This window comes from Cherax quadricarinatus, chromosome 72, assembly GCF_038502225.1.
Source record: "Cherax quadricarinatus isolate ZL_2023a chromosome 72, ASM3850222v1, whole genome shotgun sequence".
NCBI classification, from domain to species: Eukaryota; Metazoa; Arthropoda; class Malacostraca; order Decapoda; family Parastacidae; genus Cherax; species Cherax quadricarinatus.
Window position 1 is genome coordinate 6,355,470 of NC_091363.1, and position 19,871 is coordinate 6,375,340.

At 38.4% G+C, this 19,871-nt stretch overlaps 2 protein-coding genes across 3 annotated transcripts in view; one reads left to right on the forward strand and one right to left on the reverse strand.

Moving 5' to 3' along the window:
* Ccz1 (vacuolar fusion protein CCZ1) overlaps positions 1-14,870 on the forward strand; it is a 38,551-nt gene extending 23,681 nt beyond the window's left edge. Inside the window, exons 9-10 of the mRNA XM_053795084.2 lie at positions 553-677; positions 7,763-14,870. Coding sequence (XP_053651059.1) covers positions 553-677; positions 7,763-7,818 — 181 coding nt within the window. The 3' untranslated portion in view covers positions 7,819-14,870. The remainder of the gene's footprint in view (positions 1-552; positions 678-7,762) is intronic.
* Positions 14,871-17,085: 2,215 nt separating this feature from the next.
* Positions 17,086-19,871, reverse strand: part of LOC128701371 (tRNA dimethylallyltransferase) — a 126,313-nt gene continuing 123,527 nt past the window's right edge. For both annotated transcript variants that reach the window (XM_053795082.2, XM_053795080.2), the window contains one exon: positions 17,086-17,542. In XM_053795082.2, the coding sequence (XP_053651057.2) occupies positions 17,498-17,542 (45 nt within the window). In that variant the 3' untranslated portion in view covers positions 17,086-17,497. The remainder of the gene's footprint in view (positions 17,543-19,871) is intronic.

The following is a 19,871-nucleotide window of genomic DNA, read 5'->3' on the forward strand; positions in this document are numbered from 1 at the left end:
TTTGATGACAATCACCCTAACACAGCTATTGCAAGCCGTGCTGGTGACTATTACACTGACACTGTTGTGAAACACTTTAGGAAAGTCATAAAGGAACGATAGGTACAGGCCACTATGGACAGATATGTTGTGCGACAGAAGTCCAGTGACTCTGAAGCTGGTCCTAGTGGCATTAAAAGAAGAAGGGAAGTAACCCCAGAAAAGGACTTGACACCTCAAGTCTTAATGGAAGGGGATTCCCCTTCTAAACATTAAGACTCTCTCTTCCTCCCATCCCATCAATCATCACCAGATCTTCAATAAAGGTGTCATGTAACTGTGCATGTTTTTTTCAGTTTGTGTGTATTAAAATTAATATTTCATGTGGTAAAAATTTTTTTTTTCATACTTTGGGGTGTCTTGCACGAATTAATTTGATTTCCATTATTTCTTATGGGGAAAATTCATTCGCATAACAATAATTTCGCATAACAATGAGCTCTCAGGAACAGATTAATATCGTTATGTGGGGGTCCACTGTATATACATCTATTTGTATTTAATGTATTTCAGGTGCAGTAGTGGAGAGTTAGTAGTGAAAACTTCACAAGATCACTGGGTTGTGGGGCGTAGTGGAGATGGTAGAGAATTTTATGTTGTTGTTAGCCACAAGAATGCCAACCTGGTGGAAGTAACAGGTGAGTTTATACTATTTGATTAGACAAAATATCATAGATATGCCTAATGTTTAATTTGTATTTATTTTAAATGGAGCTATGATAGTTTTAGGCAGAACAGGGATCTCGGTTTGACATATTACCTAGATGGTTTCTGCAGTGATGATTGTATAGTATCCAGGAGACTTTTGTGTGAGGATGTTAGATATGAGTGAATGGAGACGAGTGATTTCAACTGATATGCTGTTGAAGAGTGAGAAAGTTAATTTTTAGGAAGGAATTCCTGGAAACTGGTTAGCTGGACTAAAATCCTGGAGGTGGAAAGGAAGGGTGAAGATGTTTTAGGCCACAGTGTTCATCTGAAGCTTCTGAGAGAGCAAATGAATGAATGATGATGTTGTTTCCATATAATTTTTTTTTTTCGGGGGGCTGGGAGATAGCCATTGAAGTGAAAAGAAATGTATGCATAAAAATATGGAAAGATTTTTGGGAGGTGTTGCAGCACTACATGACCCTTGTGTGTTTAGCGCTTAGTGTTAAGTGAATGTTTAGGGAGTTTTGAGTCAGGTGAGAGAATTGTTGTAGGAGCACCTAAATGCTAAAGTAAGACCATTCTAAATGGTGTAGTAGGTAAGTTTGGAATGCCAGGGGTAAATGATAATTGTGGCCCTTGATTGAATTGTTAATGGGTAGACCTGTGGAGGTGCATGTTTTTAGGGAGTAATAGATGTTGGATCATTATTTAGTGGGAGCTTCAGTAAGAGAAAAGCTAAAATGAATAAAGGTGACAGTTAAGGAAAGATATAAGCTATTGGGAAAGAAATATGCAGTAATGAGGAAGTCAAAAGAGATATGGGGTAAATTTAAGAATGCAGTGATTGGGTGCACAACAAAAGTTTGTGGCCTTAAGAGGATGGATGCAGGTGGGAAGAGGAAGGATTGGTGGAATTATGAGGTAAAGAGGGTGATAAGGGAGAAAAAGAGTAAGAGAGGTTTTTACAAGATGGAAATCATATGAAGGCAGAGTATATGGGAAAGAAAAGATAGGTTAAAAGCGTGGTGAGAGAGTGCAGACAGAACTAATGAATGTCTCAAAACTCCAGACCGTCACGTTAGCCACTAGACCAGCTAGCCACAATAAGATTCATCCAACTAGGTATATTTCTACACCATAGGAAGGTTAGCACAGGCACCACTGTGACCACAAATGCAAGTTTTTACAGACGAATCTCCAGCTAGCGTGGCTAGCTGGAGTTTAATCCCGGCCGGGGTATGGTTTAGAACTAATGAAAGAATTGCATAGAATTAGAGGGGATATGATTGAGGTGTATAAATGGAAAACAAGAATATATAAAGGGGATGTAAATAACTTGCTAAAAATATCTAGCCAAGACAGGACTTGCACTGGTTTGGTAATAGAGTTGTGGATGAGTGGAACACACTCCCAAGTACCATCATAGAAGCTAAGATGTGTACTTTTTAAGATAAGTTAGATAAATACATGAGTGGGTGTGGTTGGGTGCGAGTTGGACATGACTAGCTTGGGCTGATGGGTCTGATGCCGTGCTCCTTCCTTAAGGTGGTGTGACCTGCCCTACTAGGCTTGGGCTGGTGGATGACTTGGACCTGCTGCAGTGTTCCTTATTTCTTATGTTCTTATGTATCAGTAAATTTTGCTGAGATTAAGGAATAGTTTTGGAGATCAGTGAAGTGAAAAAGCCTAGAGCAAGTGGACATTGCAGTTAAAAATGAAAGAGGAAAGATGGTAGATGGAGAAATAGTAGTGGGAAGATGGAGAAATGTTGAAAATTTAACATTAACACTTTTAACTGTGGGAGATCCTGGAAAAAAAAAATTCTTGTGTGGGAAGTTTTTTGAAAAATAGAAATATTTTTTCTTAGACAGATAGGTTGTTTTTCTGAATCGAGTAAGACTAAAATGATCAAAATTTGCTAAAATTTTATGATTTTATAGTGTGTTGAAGTTGGTGAAAAATTATCACTAATCGGCATAAAGAGCCAGCAAAATTTATTGATACTAATATACAATAGTTTTTCTGCATTTTTTAATTGCTTTAATGGTTAACATTATATATACTAGTTTTTATAATAGATGTGTTTCAAGGTGTTTTAGCACTGCATACATTGCTTCATTTGGAATACAGGTCTCCCTCAACATTCACGTTTTCAGCTTTCGCGGGCTTCACACATTCGCGAATTCCCAACCACCAAATTCCCAGCCACCAAATTCCCAACCGCCAAATCATATTCAAGTTTCCCCGCCACCTGCGAGTCCCTACTACCCTCCCACCGACCCCTGCAACTGGCAGCCAGCCCTCCCACCACTCAGTGTGGTGAGTGTTTTGGTTGTTCATTATTTGCTATTAAACTACAGTATAAATAATGCAAACTCATTCATGACTGCATATTGGAATGGCTATTCGGACAGGTATTAGACGGTGACATCATGTGTTTACTCTTGAACACAGCAAAGAATCAAACATTTCTGCTACTGCTAATAATAACAATAGTAATAATAATAATAAATACGATATAATTGAAGGAAGTTGTACAAAAATACGAGGGAGTGGTTGACACATCGTCAGTGTGGCTTTGTTTATGCTGGAGTGAACATTAGTCTCCCTGTTCTTCCAAACATTTCACAATAATTCATTGTGTTTGGTGCTTGTAGATTGAGTGTGACTGGAGTGGTAGAGGCAGTGGTAGAGGCAGTGGTAGAGGCAGCAATTGAGGCAGCAATTGAGGCAGCAATTGAGGCAGCTGTTGAGGCAGCGATTGAGGCAGCGATTGAGGCAGCGGTTGAGGCAGCGATTGAGGCAGCGATTGAGGCAGTGGGTGAGGCTGCTGTTGAGGCTGCTGTTGAGGCAGCAATTGAGGCAGTGGGTGAGGCAGCGATTGAGGCAGTGGGTGAGGCAGCTGTTGAGGCAGCTGTTGAGGCAGCGATTGAGGCAGCTGTTGAGGCAGCGATTGAGGCAGCTGTTGAGGCAGCGATTGAGGCAGTGGGTGAGGCAGCTGTTGAGGCAGCGATTGAGGCAGTGGTATTTAATAACATGTTATTAATAATAATACAAGTTATTAATAATATGTACTATTATTATTTATAACATATATGTTATTAAATACCACTGCCTCAACCGCTGAATTATTGTGAAATGTTTGGAAGAGCACAGAGACTAATGCTCACTCCAGCATAAACAAAGCCACACTGACGATGTGTCAACCACTCCCTCGTATTTTGTACAATTTCCTTCTTCAATTATATCATATTATTATTATTATTATTATTATTATTATTGTTACTATTGTTATTATTAGCAGTAGCAGAAATGTTTGATTCTTTGCTGTGTTCAAGAGTAAACACATGATGTCACCGTCTAATACCTGTCCGAATAGCCATTCCAATATGCAGTCATGAATGGGTTTACATTATTTATACTGTAGTTTAATAGCAAATAATGAACGAACAAAACACTCACCACACTGAGTGGTGGGAGGGCTGGCTGTCAGTTGCGGGGTTCGGAGGGAGGGTAGTAGGGACTCGCAGTGGTTGAGGAAGTGGTGGAGGCAGTGGTGGAGTCTGTGGTATTTAATAACATACATGTTATTAAAGCATAACGTGTATATATTTAGTACAATTTACGATGTTTTCATGTATTTTATGATTGTTCATGGTTCAACAAGTTAAGGAAGCAGTATTGTATCATATTTCCCTACAATATATTGGGGCACCAAACATTCACGGTTTTTCAACATTCGCGAGGCTCTTGACCCCCTAACCCTTGCGAATGTTGAGGGAGACCTGTAATTGGCACATATACGATATGACTTTTTTTTTATTTTGGTCTTCTAAGGCTACGTATAAGAAATGCTTATAACATTACAATCGTTTCAGAGTGTAATGCCCCTCAAAACATGGAAATGAGTAATATTTATTTACTTTGCTGGGTTATATATGCAGCATACTTTATAATTGTCATTTTACGTTTTTTTCTACTATTTTGGTCTTCTGAGGCTATGTACAAGGAAAACCTAAAATATTACGATTACAGTGGTACGTTGGTACTCGTCCACTTTAGAATAAGTCCAACTTGGTATACGTCCTGTTTGCATGCGAAAATTTTTGCTTCGTAGATGACCTTAGTTTGGAAAATGACTCCCGTGGTAGAACTTGTGGGTCAAAATGAGTCGTGACACCACGTGCTACCCTTGTTTACCTCTCTCGAGACAAAGCCAGGACTGCCCACTAGCATCAGTACGCACATTGCTACCATTCAGTGAACAACCCACGCTGTAATTCTGTGAATTTTCACATGATTTTGTGTTGTATAAATTTTTAGTAAATTCATTAACCATGAGTTTTAAGAAAGTTAATGGGAAGAGCCAAGCAACAAGAAAATGGTTAGGATCACCATGGAGGTGAGATAAGATAAGATAAGATAAGATTTCGTTCGGATTTTTAACCCCGGAGGGTTAGCCACCCAGGATAACCCAAGAAAGTCAGTGCGTCATCGAGGACTGTCTAACTTATTTCCATTGGGGTCCTTAATCTTGTCCCCCAGGATGCGACCCACACCAGTCGACTAACACCCAGGTACCTATTTGCTGCTAGGTGAACAGGACAACAGGTGTAAGGAAACGTGTCGAATGTTTCCACCCGCCGGGAATCGAACCCGGGCCCTCCGTGTGTGAAGCGGGAGCTTTAGCCACCAGGCCACCGGGCCTGTGGCACGTGTATCTGGGACTTGGCTGCTGCATGCCGTATGCCGAGAACAACGGTATCCATGATTGTGAAAAACAAAGATGTTATTAAATCAGCTAACGTTGCAAAGGAGGTGAACTCAGTTACCAAACAAATATCACGGACATTAGAGCATATTAAAAAATTGCTTTTGATCTGGATAACAGAAAAACAGTGCCAGCGATAGTGTATCAGAGGCAGTGATTTGCGAAAAGGCACAACTGATGCATGCCGATCTTTTGAAAACCAAGGCAGGAACTAGCCATGAAAGTGAAGTGTTTTAAGCCAGCCAGGGCTGGTTTGATAATTTTAAGAGGACTGGCATTCATAGTGTTGTGAGGTAGGGAGAGGGAGCCATTGCTGATAAAGATGCTGCCAGTGATTTTGTTAGAGTTTGGGGAACTTGTGGAGGCTTAGGGTTTTGTTCCCCAACAAGTTTTTTGTTTTTTGTGATGAAACAGGGCTGTTTTGGAAGAAAAATGCCTAACAGAACCTGTATTACACAAGAGGACAAGGCATTACCAGGACACAAGCCAATGAAGGATAGGTTAACACTCTTGCTCTGTGCCAATGCAAGTGGGGATTGCAAACTGAAGCCTCTACTGAGAAGGCAGAAGCAGAGTTCTTTGGACAGATTTTTAGTTAAAGTCAAACCTGGTGAGCTTCAACCAGGTCCAAATAGGGAAAAAGAACAGAAAGGAGAAGGGGACTCTCCTTCCTTTCTCAGCACTATCCTAGTAGGCACTCAACTTTTGTCAGCATAATAAAGTGAGATTAAATTTGCAATGTTTAAATTACATACTTTAGTATTAAGCAGTGTTTAAATTATTTTATACAGCCCCATCAATGTATAATATGCCAGTAACAATAGGATTTTTTTTCATGGAAACTGATTAATCGTTTTCCCTATATTTCTTATGGGAAAATTTGTTTTGGTATATGTCCTGTTTCTTATAAGTCCAAGGTCTTGGAACAGATTCAGGACATATACCAAGGTACCAATGTATCTTAGAGTATAATATTCATCAAAACATAGAAATTATTCACATTGTTTGACTTTACTGGGGGTATACCTAGTGCGCTTTTGGGCTGAATTTATACTGTTAGTATTATGAAATTGTAATAAATTTGGACTGGATAAGTAATCTTTGATCCACTTGCACACCTTGTTTGTTGGTAGGGAAGCTGGTGGTGAAACAACAGTGCCAGATGAATGTGGCCCATGGCCGGACTATGGGAGTAGAAACTCTCGAAATTCATCAAAGATATATTCCGGTTCATTGTTTACTTTTGCTAGTGAGGCATACTAGTATGTTGGACACAGTCATCCCCTGTGCATTTATCCCTGATACATTGCATGCACCCTGCTGGCCTTAAAGAAGACAAGAGTTGCCCTGGAGGTAAAAAAAAAATAGTGGCAGAGGTAGATTTGTGGTTACAGAAAATGTTGTGTACCAATACATCACACACAGTACCACCACCTGTGTACTAGTATGTCAAACACAGTTAAAGGATTAATGATGAAAAGTGGTTGTGATTTCATGCATTGGGCAAGAATACAATCATGTAGGAGCGAGGAAGGGCATGGGTGGGAAGTGCACGAAGCAGTAGGGGTGGGTAAAGCAGCTGGGACATATTAATATATTTGAAACAGGTGAAGATTGTATAGAGTTTAAAGCACAGTATTACTGTTATTATTATTATAAAAAAAAAGTGCTAAACCTACAAGGGTCATACAGTGCAGCAGGGCAGAGAAGGTTATAGGGGTATTGGGTATCAAGAGAGAGGGATGATTATTAGGTCATGGACTGCAGCAGGGCAGGGGTAGAGGGTAGCAAGAGATTGAGATAGAAAGGGCTGTGAGGAGTGCTAGAGGCATCATCAGAGTTTGCGCAGTAAATCAGTTGCAGTCAAAAAATCAATGAGAGTCTGGGTTAAAGGAGGGTCCATCAGCAAGAAGGGAAGGTAAAGCAAGGGCAATAGAACATTGACTTTAAAGCACCGGTGTCTAAGTAAGGATTGGCAGTTCCCTTGTATGAGGAAGAAGGGGACAAGAGAGAATGCAGGAATTGTTTAGAAAATTGACACGTTGAAGAATGACTCATAGGGGGTCATACAGCACCTGGAAAAATGGTATACATTCAGATTAGATTAAAGGAATTGGAGTACAGATCCACTTCCTTAGATCAAGAGCCCCTCACCAGTATTCAAGAAGCTCTCTTCGGGGATGATGGTCTTGGCAGATATACAAAAATTTTCCTTCATTCTCAGTCAAGCTCCAAATGTTTTAAGATATCCTTTTGAATTGTTAAACTGAAAACTACCTACTCGTGCATTATTTTTTCCAGATGAAGTCAATCGGATGTGTGCCAGCCATTTCAGCAACATCTTTATGATCGAGTAATACTGGTAGTGGATAGTTTTAAGTGCATTCTTTTGACTTCTGATCACTTTGATCTTCAGGTATTTTGACACTAGGTGATATTGATCATATGTACAGATTGAGTCGGAGTCCATGTGATTGCCAAAGCTTATGATTATTATAGAGTAATGATGTATTAGCATATCTTCAACCCTTTTGTATATATATTTAAGAATTTTATAAAAAAATTAAATACCCCATACTGTACTTTGTGGCCATTTCTGGAGTAATGGGAAAAGGTAATTAATAAGTCAGTGATGACTTCCCATGTAAAATAGAAAGCACAATAAAGTAGTTGCAAGGAATGAACAAGAGCTAGTTACCCTTTGGGATTATTAGTGTTGTAAAATTTATGATAATTTAGCTGTTATTTGATATGTCTGGATCTACATATGATTACCATATTTAATTTTCTTTCAATGTTTATGGTTTAAAAATTAGTCAGATCTGAGGTTTTATAAACTTCAATAATATATTGAAAAGAAGTGTGAACAGTACACCACATAGAAAATTCTCTAATGAAATGTAGTACTTGTTAATATTAAGGTAAGTATAAAATAAAAATATTGGCTCTGACACACAACATTTTAAGCAGTTTAGGCTCATTACATCACAGGTATAAAATACTGACAAATTGAATAACATGTGCAACACCTGGGTATCTGTATTAGTGAAATGTTTTGTGTGCAGATTATTATTATTATTACAATCAAGGGGGAAGCGCTAAACCCGGAGGATTATACAGCGCCTGGGGGGGGGGGGGGGATGTGGAAGGCATTTGTGTGCAGAGCAGGCTTTATTGATCAGGTACTTGGTATGTTAGCCTTGATTAACCCTTTTACTGTCTTCTGTGTAGATCTAACAGAGGATAACTTTAGTTGCTGGAATGCATAGTTTACTTTGCATTCAGTTTTTAAATTTTAATCTTGTGTAAAATTGGCCAACTTAGACTTTTGTGTACTTCATAGGGTAGCTCTAATAGTTAAAGGGCAGTTTCTTGTGCTCAGTCGATAGAATGGAAGGCATGTCAAAATTGCTAAGAATGGGATGGAATTAGCTTCTATCAAATTAAGTATTTTTGGTGTCATTATTTCATGTTTTTTTGTTTTTAAATCTTGATATTGGAGTGACATCTGAACTGTCATATCTGGGCACCTCTGTGAATGATGGTGCAAGTGTTTCTTTTTTGGGCCACCTGCCTCTTTGGGAGATGACTGATATGTTGAAAAAGAAAAAATTATCAGTCTTTAGTTTCAGGGGTCCCATCAGTGAAAAGTTAAAATATTCTCTGAAAGGTGTCCATTATTATTATCAAAAAGAAACGCTAAACCCACTAAGGTCGTGCAGCACTTATGAAAGGTGTCCAGTCCCTTAGCCTTGGTCTACCTCCAAAACAGAGGCATAAGAGAGATACATCCATAAGGAGAGCTAGAGGTTAGTAATAGAATTGTAGGGGATTAAGTGTGATGCAGCCATTGGAGACCTGGTCACTGGTCAAAGCAGGTGTTCATAAACTAGGGTAGATGTTAGCAATAGATATGAAGATATCTTCTATACCAAGATTCCATAATGGTTTCTTGTCACACAAGTATCATTGCATAAAAGGTAGTAATTATAATCATGGGGGAATGCTAAACAAAAGGTAGTAATATCATTAACTTAACAAGACATGTGTAGCAGCTGGGTATCCTTATTGGCAAGATGTTTCACCTCCACACTAATATCAACCATTTGATTGATAAAGCACGGTGTGCAGGCAAAACATCTTGCCAGTAGATACCCAAGTGTTGCACATGGTTTCATCACTTTATGGGTATTGATAACACTATGGAATGTTGATGTGGATATCTTAAATGCTATTGCCAACTCCTGGCCCTCCTGAGAATGACCTACCGCTGCTAGTGGGTCCTGTCCAGGTGTGATCATCTCTTCAATTGCTGCATCTTTCTCTTAAATCTCCACTCTAGTCTGGCTCACCTTAAGAGCATGATCTGCTTTCTATTTATATTATTATTATAATCAAGGGGGAAGCGCTAAACCCGTAGGATTATACAGCTTTCTATTTATAGGTCCCTCCTACAAGTGACAATGTCTTTAACTGCTACACCTCCCTTTGGGCCCAGTATGCATTTCCATCCTCATGCCTCTGTATTAGAAGTAGGCTATGGGACTGAACATCTTTCATAGTGTTGTAATGTTAATCAAAACATATCCACAGACCAAAATCCCCCACTCGTGCTGATATGACTAGTACTGTTTCATTGCTCCAATACTTTCATTTCGCTGGGGAAAGTACTGGATTTTTTTTATAAAGAAAAATGTCTTGCCAATGAATATAACCAGGAGTTGCACATGTTATCAATTTAAAATTGGTATGTAGATATAAAATGTGAAGAAAATATTCCATTCATATTAATGTAACTGATTAGGCATTCTGAAGGGCAGGTTAAAGTTACATTTATTACTTGACAACAGTGCAAGCCCTTCAGGAAACTTGCATTGTGATACTGTGGGGGGTCTTGATCCAGTGAACTGTACGTATCCTCTCCTTGGGTCGATGCTGAATGCCTCATTTCCCAGGTGCAATACAGCCTCTACAGGCTTAGTGCTTCCCGTTAAATTTGCAGTATGATCAGGTTAAACACATCTTAAAAATAGCTAAATGTACAACTGCACTTTACGGTTAAATATTTATTTTCTGTTTTCACGTTTTCGAAGTTCTAGAATTCCATACAGGGTGAATTGATGTTACACATGTAAATTATATATGCTATACCTCAAGAACTTCATATGTGAAGTGTATATAATTAATATAGTTTCAGACAAGCTATGTGTATACTGTAATATAAATAGTATGTGCAACAGGCTAATATTTTATAAATCTGAGATTTTGCAAGTTTAATGTTATACATAATTTATAAATACACATTTAAATTTGTTTATATTGTGATAATGAATCCTTTATAAAACACAAATGGACATGGAAATGAAGCAAGGTCTTATGATATAACATTTGCTGTACAAGCCTATTAAGAGATTTTCAGTAGGAAAGTTTAACAGAAGCCACAGTCTGAAGCATCTGTCCTTTCTTATAAACACAGTTATCATATTTTACCCTTCACTATCGTTTAGTCAATGAATTCACTGTTGGCTTTCAAGAATAAGCATTAGATGTATCAGATAGGTGTGTCGTAGAAAGGACATTAGTTTCATATGGAGACTACTGGTAGAGTATGTCACACAGTAGTTTGTTAAACTTTCACAATGAAAAAACTTAGGAAGATAAAAAATAATATAAACAAGTTAAGAAAGCCTAGGGAATGAATGGATTTGTCAGTTAAAAACAGTAGGGGAGATAGATGGGGAGCCAGAGGTATTGTGTAGATTGTGTGAATATTTTGAAGAACTTTTAAATGTTGATGAAGAAAGGGAGGTGGTAATTTCATGCACTGGTCAGGGAGGTATAGCTTCTTTAGGAATGAAGAAGAGCAGGACGAGTGTGGGGGAGGTGCGCGAGGCACTACGTAGAATGAAAGGGGTAAAGCGCCTGAATTGATGGGATCATGACCGAAATGTTAAAAACAGGGGAGGATATTGTGTTGGAGTGGTTGGTATTTTTTTTTTTTTTTAATAAATGTACGAAAGAAAGGTACTTAGGGATTGGCAGAGAGCATGTATAGTTCTCTTATATAAAGGGAAGAGGGCTAAGGAGATGGTAAACTTATTCCCCTATAATTTTTACAAAGTATACCAGGTAAAGTATGGTAGGATTACTATTGAAAGAATTAGAGGTAAGACAAGGTAGGATTGCAGATGAGCAAGGAGGCTTTAGAGTGGGTAGGGGATGTGTAGATAAAGTGTTTACATTGAAGCATATATATATGAACAGTATTTTTAGATAGAGGTAGGGAAGTTTTCATTGCATTTATAGATACAGAAAAGGCATATGATAGTGGATAGGGGAGCAATGTGGCAGATGTTGCAAGTGTATGGAAGAGGTAGTAAGTTACTAAATGCTGTAAAGTGTTTTTATGAGGATAGTGAGGCTCAGGGTAGGGTATGTAGGAGAGGATGTGTAATGTCACCATGGTGGTTTAATATATTCATAGATGGGGTTGTGAAAGAAGTAAATGCTAGGGTGTTGAGGAGAGGGATGGGATTAAATTATGGGGAATAAAGTACAAAGTGGGAGTTGATGGTTACTTTTTGCTGATGATACTGCTTATGGGAGATTCTAAAGAAAAGTTGCAAAGGTTAGTGGAAGAGTTTGGGAGGGTATGTAAAGGTAGAAAGTCGACAGTGAACATAGATAAGAGTAAGGTGATGAGTGTATCAAATGATTTAAAGAAAAAATGGATATCACTTTGGAGAGAGGGAGAAAGTGAATGTTTTCAGATATTTGGGAGTTGACTCATCAGCAGATGGGTTATGAAGGATGAGGGTAACCATAGAATTCATGAAGAAAAAAAGGCAAGTGGTGCATTGAGGTATTGGTGGTGACAAAAAAAAACAGTTATCTATGGAGGGAATGTATGAAAGTATATGGTACCAACACACTCGCATGGGTGTGAAGCATGGGTTGTCAATGCTGCAGCGAGGAGGCGGCTAGAGGCGGTGAAGATGATGTGTCTAAGGGCAATGTGTGGTGTTAATATTATGCAGTGTGTGGAAATTATGTGGTGTGAAGTTAATAAGTGTTTGTCAGAGGGCTGAAGAGGGGCTGTTGAGGTGGTTTGGTCACTTAGAGAATGGAACAAAGAATGACTTGGAGAATGTATAAATCTGTAGGGGAAGGAAGGAGTCATCCTCGAAGAGGTTGGAGGGAGGGGGTAAACAAGGGTTTGTGGGCGAGGGGCTTGGACTTCCTGCAAGCATGTACGAGTGTGTTAGATAGGAGTGAATGGAGACGAATGGTTTTTGGGACCTGATGAGCTGTTGGAGTGTGAGCAGGGTAATACTTAGTGGAGGAATTTAGGGAAACTGGTTAGCCGGACTCGAGTTCTGGAAATGGGTAGTAGTACAATGCCTGCACTTTAGAAGGGGGGTTTGGGATGACAGTTTGGAGGGACTTTAAATTGTTGTATCTGAGTGCCTCTGCAAAGACAGTGATTATGTATGAGTGATGGTGAAAGTGTTGATGAAAGTATTTTCTTTTGGGGGATTTTTTTTTTCTTTTTGGGTCACCCTGCCTCAGTGGGAGACGGCAGACTTGTTGAAATAAATATATACACACACACACACAAGCAGTACTTGTTGGTAAAATTAAGTTTAGTTTCTGTTAAAAAGTCAGAGGGAGTCTGCATCAAAGGTGGGATTTTCAATGAGTGGGTTAGGTAGTGTGTGTTAGGGTAGTGGAAACTATGAAAGCAAATTCTGCATGCCTGCTGATAAACAGGATGTTAAGATATGGTGAACTGACACTGATCAAGTTACCACCAAGATACCAGAGGGAAGTGCTTGTCCGATATGTAGGCAGGAGTGTGGCCTTCCAAACACAACAGTGATGGTAAGATGGCCAGAAACCCAAACCTGGTTTGACAGAATGCAATTTATTGTGAACCAACTCGGATCACTGTCGTTTGCAAAGTTGTCGAGAGTGCTACATGACAGTCTGGTCATGAACTGCTGACTGGGCACTCTCTTTTTACCCTAAAAATCTACATGTCCAGGGACCCAGCAGTAATAATCATGTTGGCGATTACTAGAAATACGGCATAACCAAAGTTGTTTACATTGGATTAAGGGATGACTGGAATCTAATTTTTGGATAGCCTGTAATGTAATATAGGAGTAAAACTACACAAATGGTGAGGTAGGCATTGATGCAATATGTATGACAGCCATGAGAATTGCATACAACTCTGCTGTGAAAATACAGGCCAAATCTAAAAAAAAAAAAAAAATTTTTATTTTTTTTTTAGAAATTTGTCTGGAAAAACCGTTGCAGACTTGATACCTGCAGAAGCCTTAAGACCCATCAGTGTACACTGCAATGGCATGAGAATGAAAGTGCTTAAGAAAGCGAGTGTGAAGCTACAGTAGGTAATTGAGCTTTTTGCTCATGGCAGTTGGGAAGAACACACAAATTGTAGGAACTTTACAAGGGTGAAGAGAAAAGATGCTGGACAGACATATTGAGAAGGTAAGATTAACACTCACTGACATTCCCCCCCCCCCCTCTCCCCTCTCTGACCCCTCTCACACACACCTGCACATTCTCTAAACAAAGCATTTTTTCCTGGCTTTCCACATTTCTGGAAGTACTTACCGTAGTGGGTTTAGCACGGTTTTGATTATGATAATCTGGAAGTACTTAAACAATTAATTCTACCACATTGACAGCTAATTTTGAGAATGCAAAAATTGAGGCCTATAAATATGCCAAGCTATTGGCTTATGATTTTCACACATTTTTCAGTGTTGCCTAAAATCATGTCATGTACTTTTTGACATATTAAGAATGTGAAGATGGTAAAACTACAGTTAATCTTCCTGTATTATGATTTTTTTCTTAGGTTTATCAATGTCTGGTCCTTGTGGTAGCACACCAAGGGCCATGTACGAGATTTTATTTAACTAAACGTGAATTGAAAGCCTTAGTCTTTAAGAGCCATGTGTGGTGTGAATGTTGTGCAGATAATTTGGCATTTGGTGGTGGTTTGGAGTTTATGAAAATGTTATTCAGAGGGCTGAGGTGGTTTGGAAATTAAGATAGATTGGGGAAAAGTAGAATGACTAGGAGAGCTTGCAAATCTAGTGTGGAGGGAAGAAAGGGGTAGGGGTCATCCTGGGAAAGGTTAGATGGAGGGCATAAAGGTTGTTATCGAGTGCTAGAAGCTTGGATATGCAACAGGCTGGTGTGAACATGTTAGGAGTGAAAAGTTTCTTGGAGTGTGAGCAAGATAACATTTATGAAGGGATTCAGGGAAACTGGTTAACTGCACTTGAGTTCTCGAGATGTTAAGTGCAGTACTTGAACTCAGAGTGGAGATGCTGTTTGGAAGGTCATATTCAGTCTTGCAGGGATACCAATAGGTGACAGCAAAAGTTTTCTTTGACAGGTCACCCTACTTTGGTGGGACATGGCCAATGTGTTGAAAAACAAAAAACAAATGAACCATGTCAGTTGCCAATTTTAACTAAACTGTCAGTCATGTAACTCTACATCAATGGGATCAGTGTCCACCATAGATCTATGCATAATTCATAGCACCTTCAAATTTGCTATGAGCAGCAAGTTTTGACCTAGATTTGAGAGGGGAGTCTGTACAGTGGGTATGCACAGCATTAAAAATTCTGCCATAACCCCAGTGAATGATGGGAACAGCTAACTTAAGTTTGTTTGGGCTAAAATAGCAACTTATGGCCATTTTCTAGGTTTTTTTTACGAGTTTACTGGCTTGTTTCTTGGTACCAATAGACAGACCAGCAGACATACTAGGGAAACTGAGAAAATATTGGTCAGATTCAGACAAAGTGGCTGAAACAGGCCTCACAGTGGTAGAAATGGTCTATTTTTAGCAATTTTTCCAGGGCAAGATTCAGATTTAGCTCCTTGTCTGATTATATTATCATGGGGAAGAGTAGGGGGCTCCTCTCCCCCTCCCCCTTCATAGGCTTTTACTAGGTCTGCTTCAAATATCAGAACAGCTTAAACCACAACCAAGCATTTTGGATTATGGTTTATTAGCCAAGAAGTAGGGAGAAATTTTTTTGTAATGTATTCAAAATGGAAAGCCAATGTTATATAGGAGAGGCTTGGGGACATTAATGAATAGAGGGAAGGTAGCTTTAGTGACTGGAATGCCTAGTGTTTCTTTTGCACACTTTAAATTGAAATTTGTTGAAAATAGAGCTGCCAAGTTATCAACTTCCAGACACTCAATAGGGTAGTTCTGACGGTTTAATGGAAAGTTTCTTGTGATCAGTGAATAGTACAGAAGGCCTACTAGTCAAATAGTGGGACAGTTTGAGTGCTAAAATTGACCTAATATGGTTTCAATTTGTAAAAAAAAAAAAAAAATTTGTATAAAGTGTTCCTTACCTCCAACCTTGCAACCGATATAATTTTGCAAATACTGTATTACATCAAATTTCACATTTTTGGGATCATTACTGCTATAAAAAAAATCAGCCATTTTAGAAATTATAATTACTTTCTAATCTTTCCCAAAAAAGTTGACACAGACATAGCTTTCAGTTCTAGAGGTGTTGACAGTTAATTAAATGAAAGAATTTTTTTTTATCTCCAAAATATAGTGAGCTTAGGATTTTGGCAACTTTTTTAAATTTTTCAATACTATTTAAAATCACACATGTACTGACACTGATTAAGAATATGGAGTGAAAAATTATAAAATAAAGATAATTTCAGCATATATTGAGACCCTTTTCTTCCCTTTGTCTCTCAAATGTTGACTGTCATCATGGGAGCAGGACTTTTACCAGTAAACAAATGCTGAACTATAGGCTTACAATTTTAATTTTTTGTTTCAGGTTTTCAATATTACCTAAAAATAACCAATGTACTGCCTGACAAGACTACATGAAATTTTATACACGTATGTTTCATTTCATTCACCAATTACTAGATCTGTTTGGTTATTTGGTGTATTAAATATGATAATGTAGTACTGATAACTACTCTATACGTATCACTGTAGTTTTATTATCGGAGGCAAGAGCTGAATCTATAAGGCCTATACAGTGTGTGAGGTATGGAAGTCAATCAAGTTTGATAAAAGGGAAATAAAGGCTCACCTCCTTAAGACATGAGCCCCTCATTGATACTGTGACCAATTCAGTGTCATATTACACATTGTATTAGTGCATATCAAGCAAAACTATTCAAATTAAATTTTTCATATTGAGCAATCATGTTCATGAACAGTCATGTCAATGGTCAAAAGTTTCACGTAATTTAAGAGAAAACATTTCCACCATTAATATACAAAAGATGCTGGATAGGAATCTAGGAAGTGAGATAAGCCACTCTACAGGGAGGGTGGCACTCCTCCCAGAGGCCCCCTTCATACCTACCTTATGTCTGCCATGCATCAATTCTGGGGGTTACCATCCCTGCTGCCTGGTCCCATACCAGGCCTCCCAGTTTTTAGCTTGATTGACTAGGCTGTTGGTGTAAGCCACACCAACATATGCACCACAGCCCAGCACAAACACCTCCCCCCCCCCCCCCCTCAAATACTGCCATCTTGTTAGTGGAAGGAAAGGTTAGGATTAAAACAATGCTGAAAACAGATAAGTTTTTTTTTTTTTTGAATGGTAAGTGTTTATTTTACATAGGTAAAATTATGCATCTAAAATTAAACTGGAGAATAAAAGTACATTGTATGTACTTTTATTCCAGCTAGCTTTCGGACAAAGCCATTATTTCTATTTGATACAAATAATTTAAAAAAAAAAACTAGCTGCAAGATAAAATATATTAAGAACATCAGCTAGTTAAGAAATTCATTAATTTATATAGAGAACTAAAAAAAAAAAAAAATTACCTCTTAATCTCTAATATATAGTTAAGTCTTACTCTTTACTGAAGAGGAAGACAGAGATATTTCTGCCGCTTCATTAGCAACATTCTTCCTATTCAACATTTTTCTATGTTTTGCTCCTTGCATGTGTGCTTTCCAAGCATGTTCTCCAATCACCACACGATTACAAACTGTGCATTCATGTCTTGTCTTATCACCTGCAAAATATTAATATAAATTAGATCCTGCACCCTGAAGGATGGGTGAGGATGTTACAACTGGAGGGAAATAGGTCATGTCAGCATACTTCTGGAAAGACACTTATTTTAGTGTATGATAAATGTTTTCTTCCTTTGGCCAGTACAGATGTCACTCCAATTCCCTGAATTAAGTCTGAATGCCTTCCATTCCCCTAGGCACTGTATGACCCCTATGGGTTAAGTGCTCCCTCCATAAATTTTCAATAAAGATGTCATATTAGTGAGCAGAAATTAAAAGGGATCGTGGGATCATCAGGGAAATATAGTGGACCCCTGAGTTTCATGATTAATCCGCTCCAGAGAGAGTGCCGAAAGTTGGAATTCACGAATGTCGAAACCATTTTCCCCATAAGAAATAAATCCAATTAATCAGTTCCAGACACCTAAAAGTATTAACAAAAATTATTTTTTTGATAGATTAAATATAGATTTACACATACAGAAAAGAATAAGAAATCAAGTACGTACAGGTACCATCCAACTTACGACCGAGCTTGGTTCCGACCAACCAGTCATAAGTCGAAATGGACGTAAGGCAAACCTTACTACCAAATATCAACACCACATTTTTGTAATGACTGTATTTTATTGTTTTATTTTGGCATTTCATTTTTTACTTTACTTTTTATGCTGTTAGTACTGTATTTTATACTGTAAGGTTTAGGATAAACACTGTACAACACAAACAATTGTTTATTTCTCAGAAATTTGGCATACAAAACATGGTCATAAGCCCAGCGGTCGTATGTCGAGCAGGTCGTAAGTCGGATAGTAGGTGTATAAAACAATAATGACATCACACTTGCCTTTACTGAAGACTCTTGTTGGTGTATGGAAGATGGGAGGGGAGGAGAGGATGGAGAAGTCACTGGACCCTTGTCGCACAAACTGTCCAGAGAGCTCTTGCAGCTCTACCTTCTACCACCATCACAACTACTACCACCCTCTACCACCATCACAACCATCTACCACCACTACTTTTATATTTTTCTTCAAACAAACAATGCCACACTGACTCCTAAATGTTGTGGGGGAGCCTTTGTGTACGCCCAGCCTCACGGATGCGTTCTGTACGACGGACAAATTGTGAGGAAAATCATGAACCGCGAGGCTTTATTTTGACGAAAACAGTTGCCGAAACTCGAAATTCACGAAGCACGAGGCTCACGAAACTCGGGGGTCCACTATAATTCAGTTCTAAATGGTTGTTCAGATGGTTTGGGCATGTAGAGAGGATGAAGAGGGACAGGTTGATAGTGAGAGTGTATAAATCTAGAGTGGAAGGAAAGAGTAAGAATTATTGCAGGAATAGTTGGAGGGAGAGGAGGGGGGGAGGCAAGAGACTGAATTTTAGGGGATTTAATATAGCAGGCTTGTGTGATCATGTTAGATTAAAGTGAATCGAGATGAGGGGTTTTTAATGGACATACTATTGAAACGTGAATGTTGAGGAAAAAATGTCGTTACTACTGAATTATGAAGAATTCTTATTAATTACTTATGCTGAACTCACTCATTATGGAGCTTTGACAAGTACCTCGGTATGTACCGTATTTTACAGCTCAAAGACACTTTTTTCCCACAATAAGTCTCAAAAATTTACCCAACATTTTTGAGACTAAAGGTTACACAAGAACATAAGAAAGAAGCACTGCTCGGCATGTCCAAGTCACACCCACATTACTTAGAGGCCTCAACCTAAGCCTAGAAAAATTTTTCCAATGCTAAACAATAATATAAGGTCCTATATATGACCCAATGATGAATCATGTAAACTACTTTGCATAATATAAATAAATAGCAAATTGTAAAAGTTTGTTGGCGCTTAACGGTAGGTTAACAAACCAGGTGATGAGTCACGTAATATCAGTAGGTTAATTCACTTGTTTACCATCAAACAACCTGATAATATTTTTACCCACCTCAAACAAACATTTTACTGAGTTCTGGATGCAAGACCCTTTTAAGCTCATGATTAGGATTTACCAGATCTAGAATAATTGTCTATATTGGTGCATTTCTTAGCCCTGTTTCATGTAAATGTAGTGTCAGTGATAAGTAATTGCAGAACAAATCATTAATGTGTGTTCTTAAGTGTAATGCCTCAGGCTTACCATGGATAGTTTTTTTTTTTTTTTTTTACAAAAAGTTTAGCAAGTTAGACTTTTGTCCCTGACACCAGGGCGTCTTGTTTGCCGTAAAATACAGTAAGTGTATTTATTTATTAACCCTTTCAGGGTCGAGAGGCCCTCTCCTAAACTTGTTCTCAGGGTCAAAAATTTTTTGA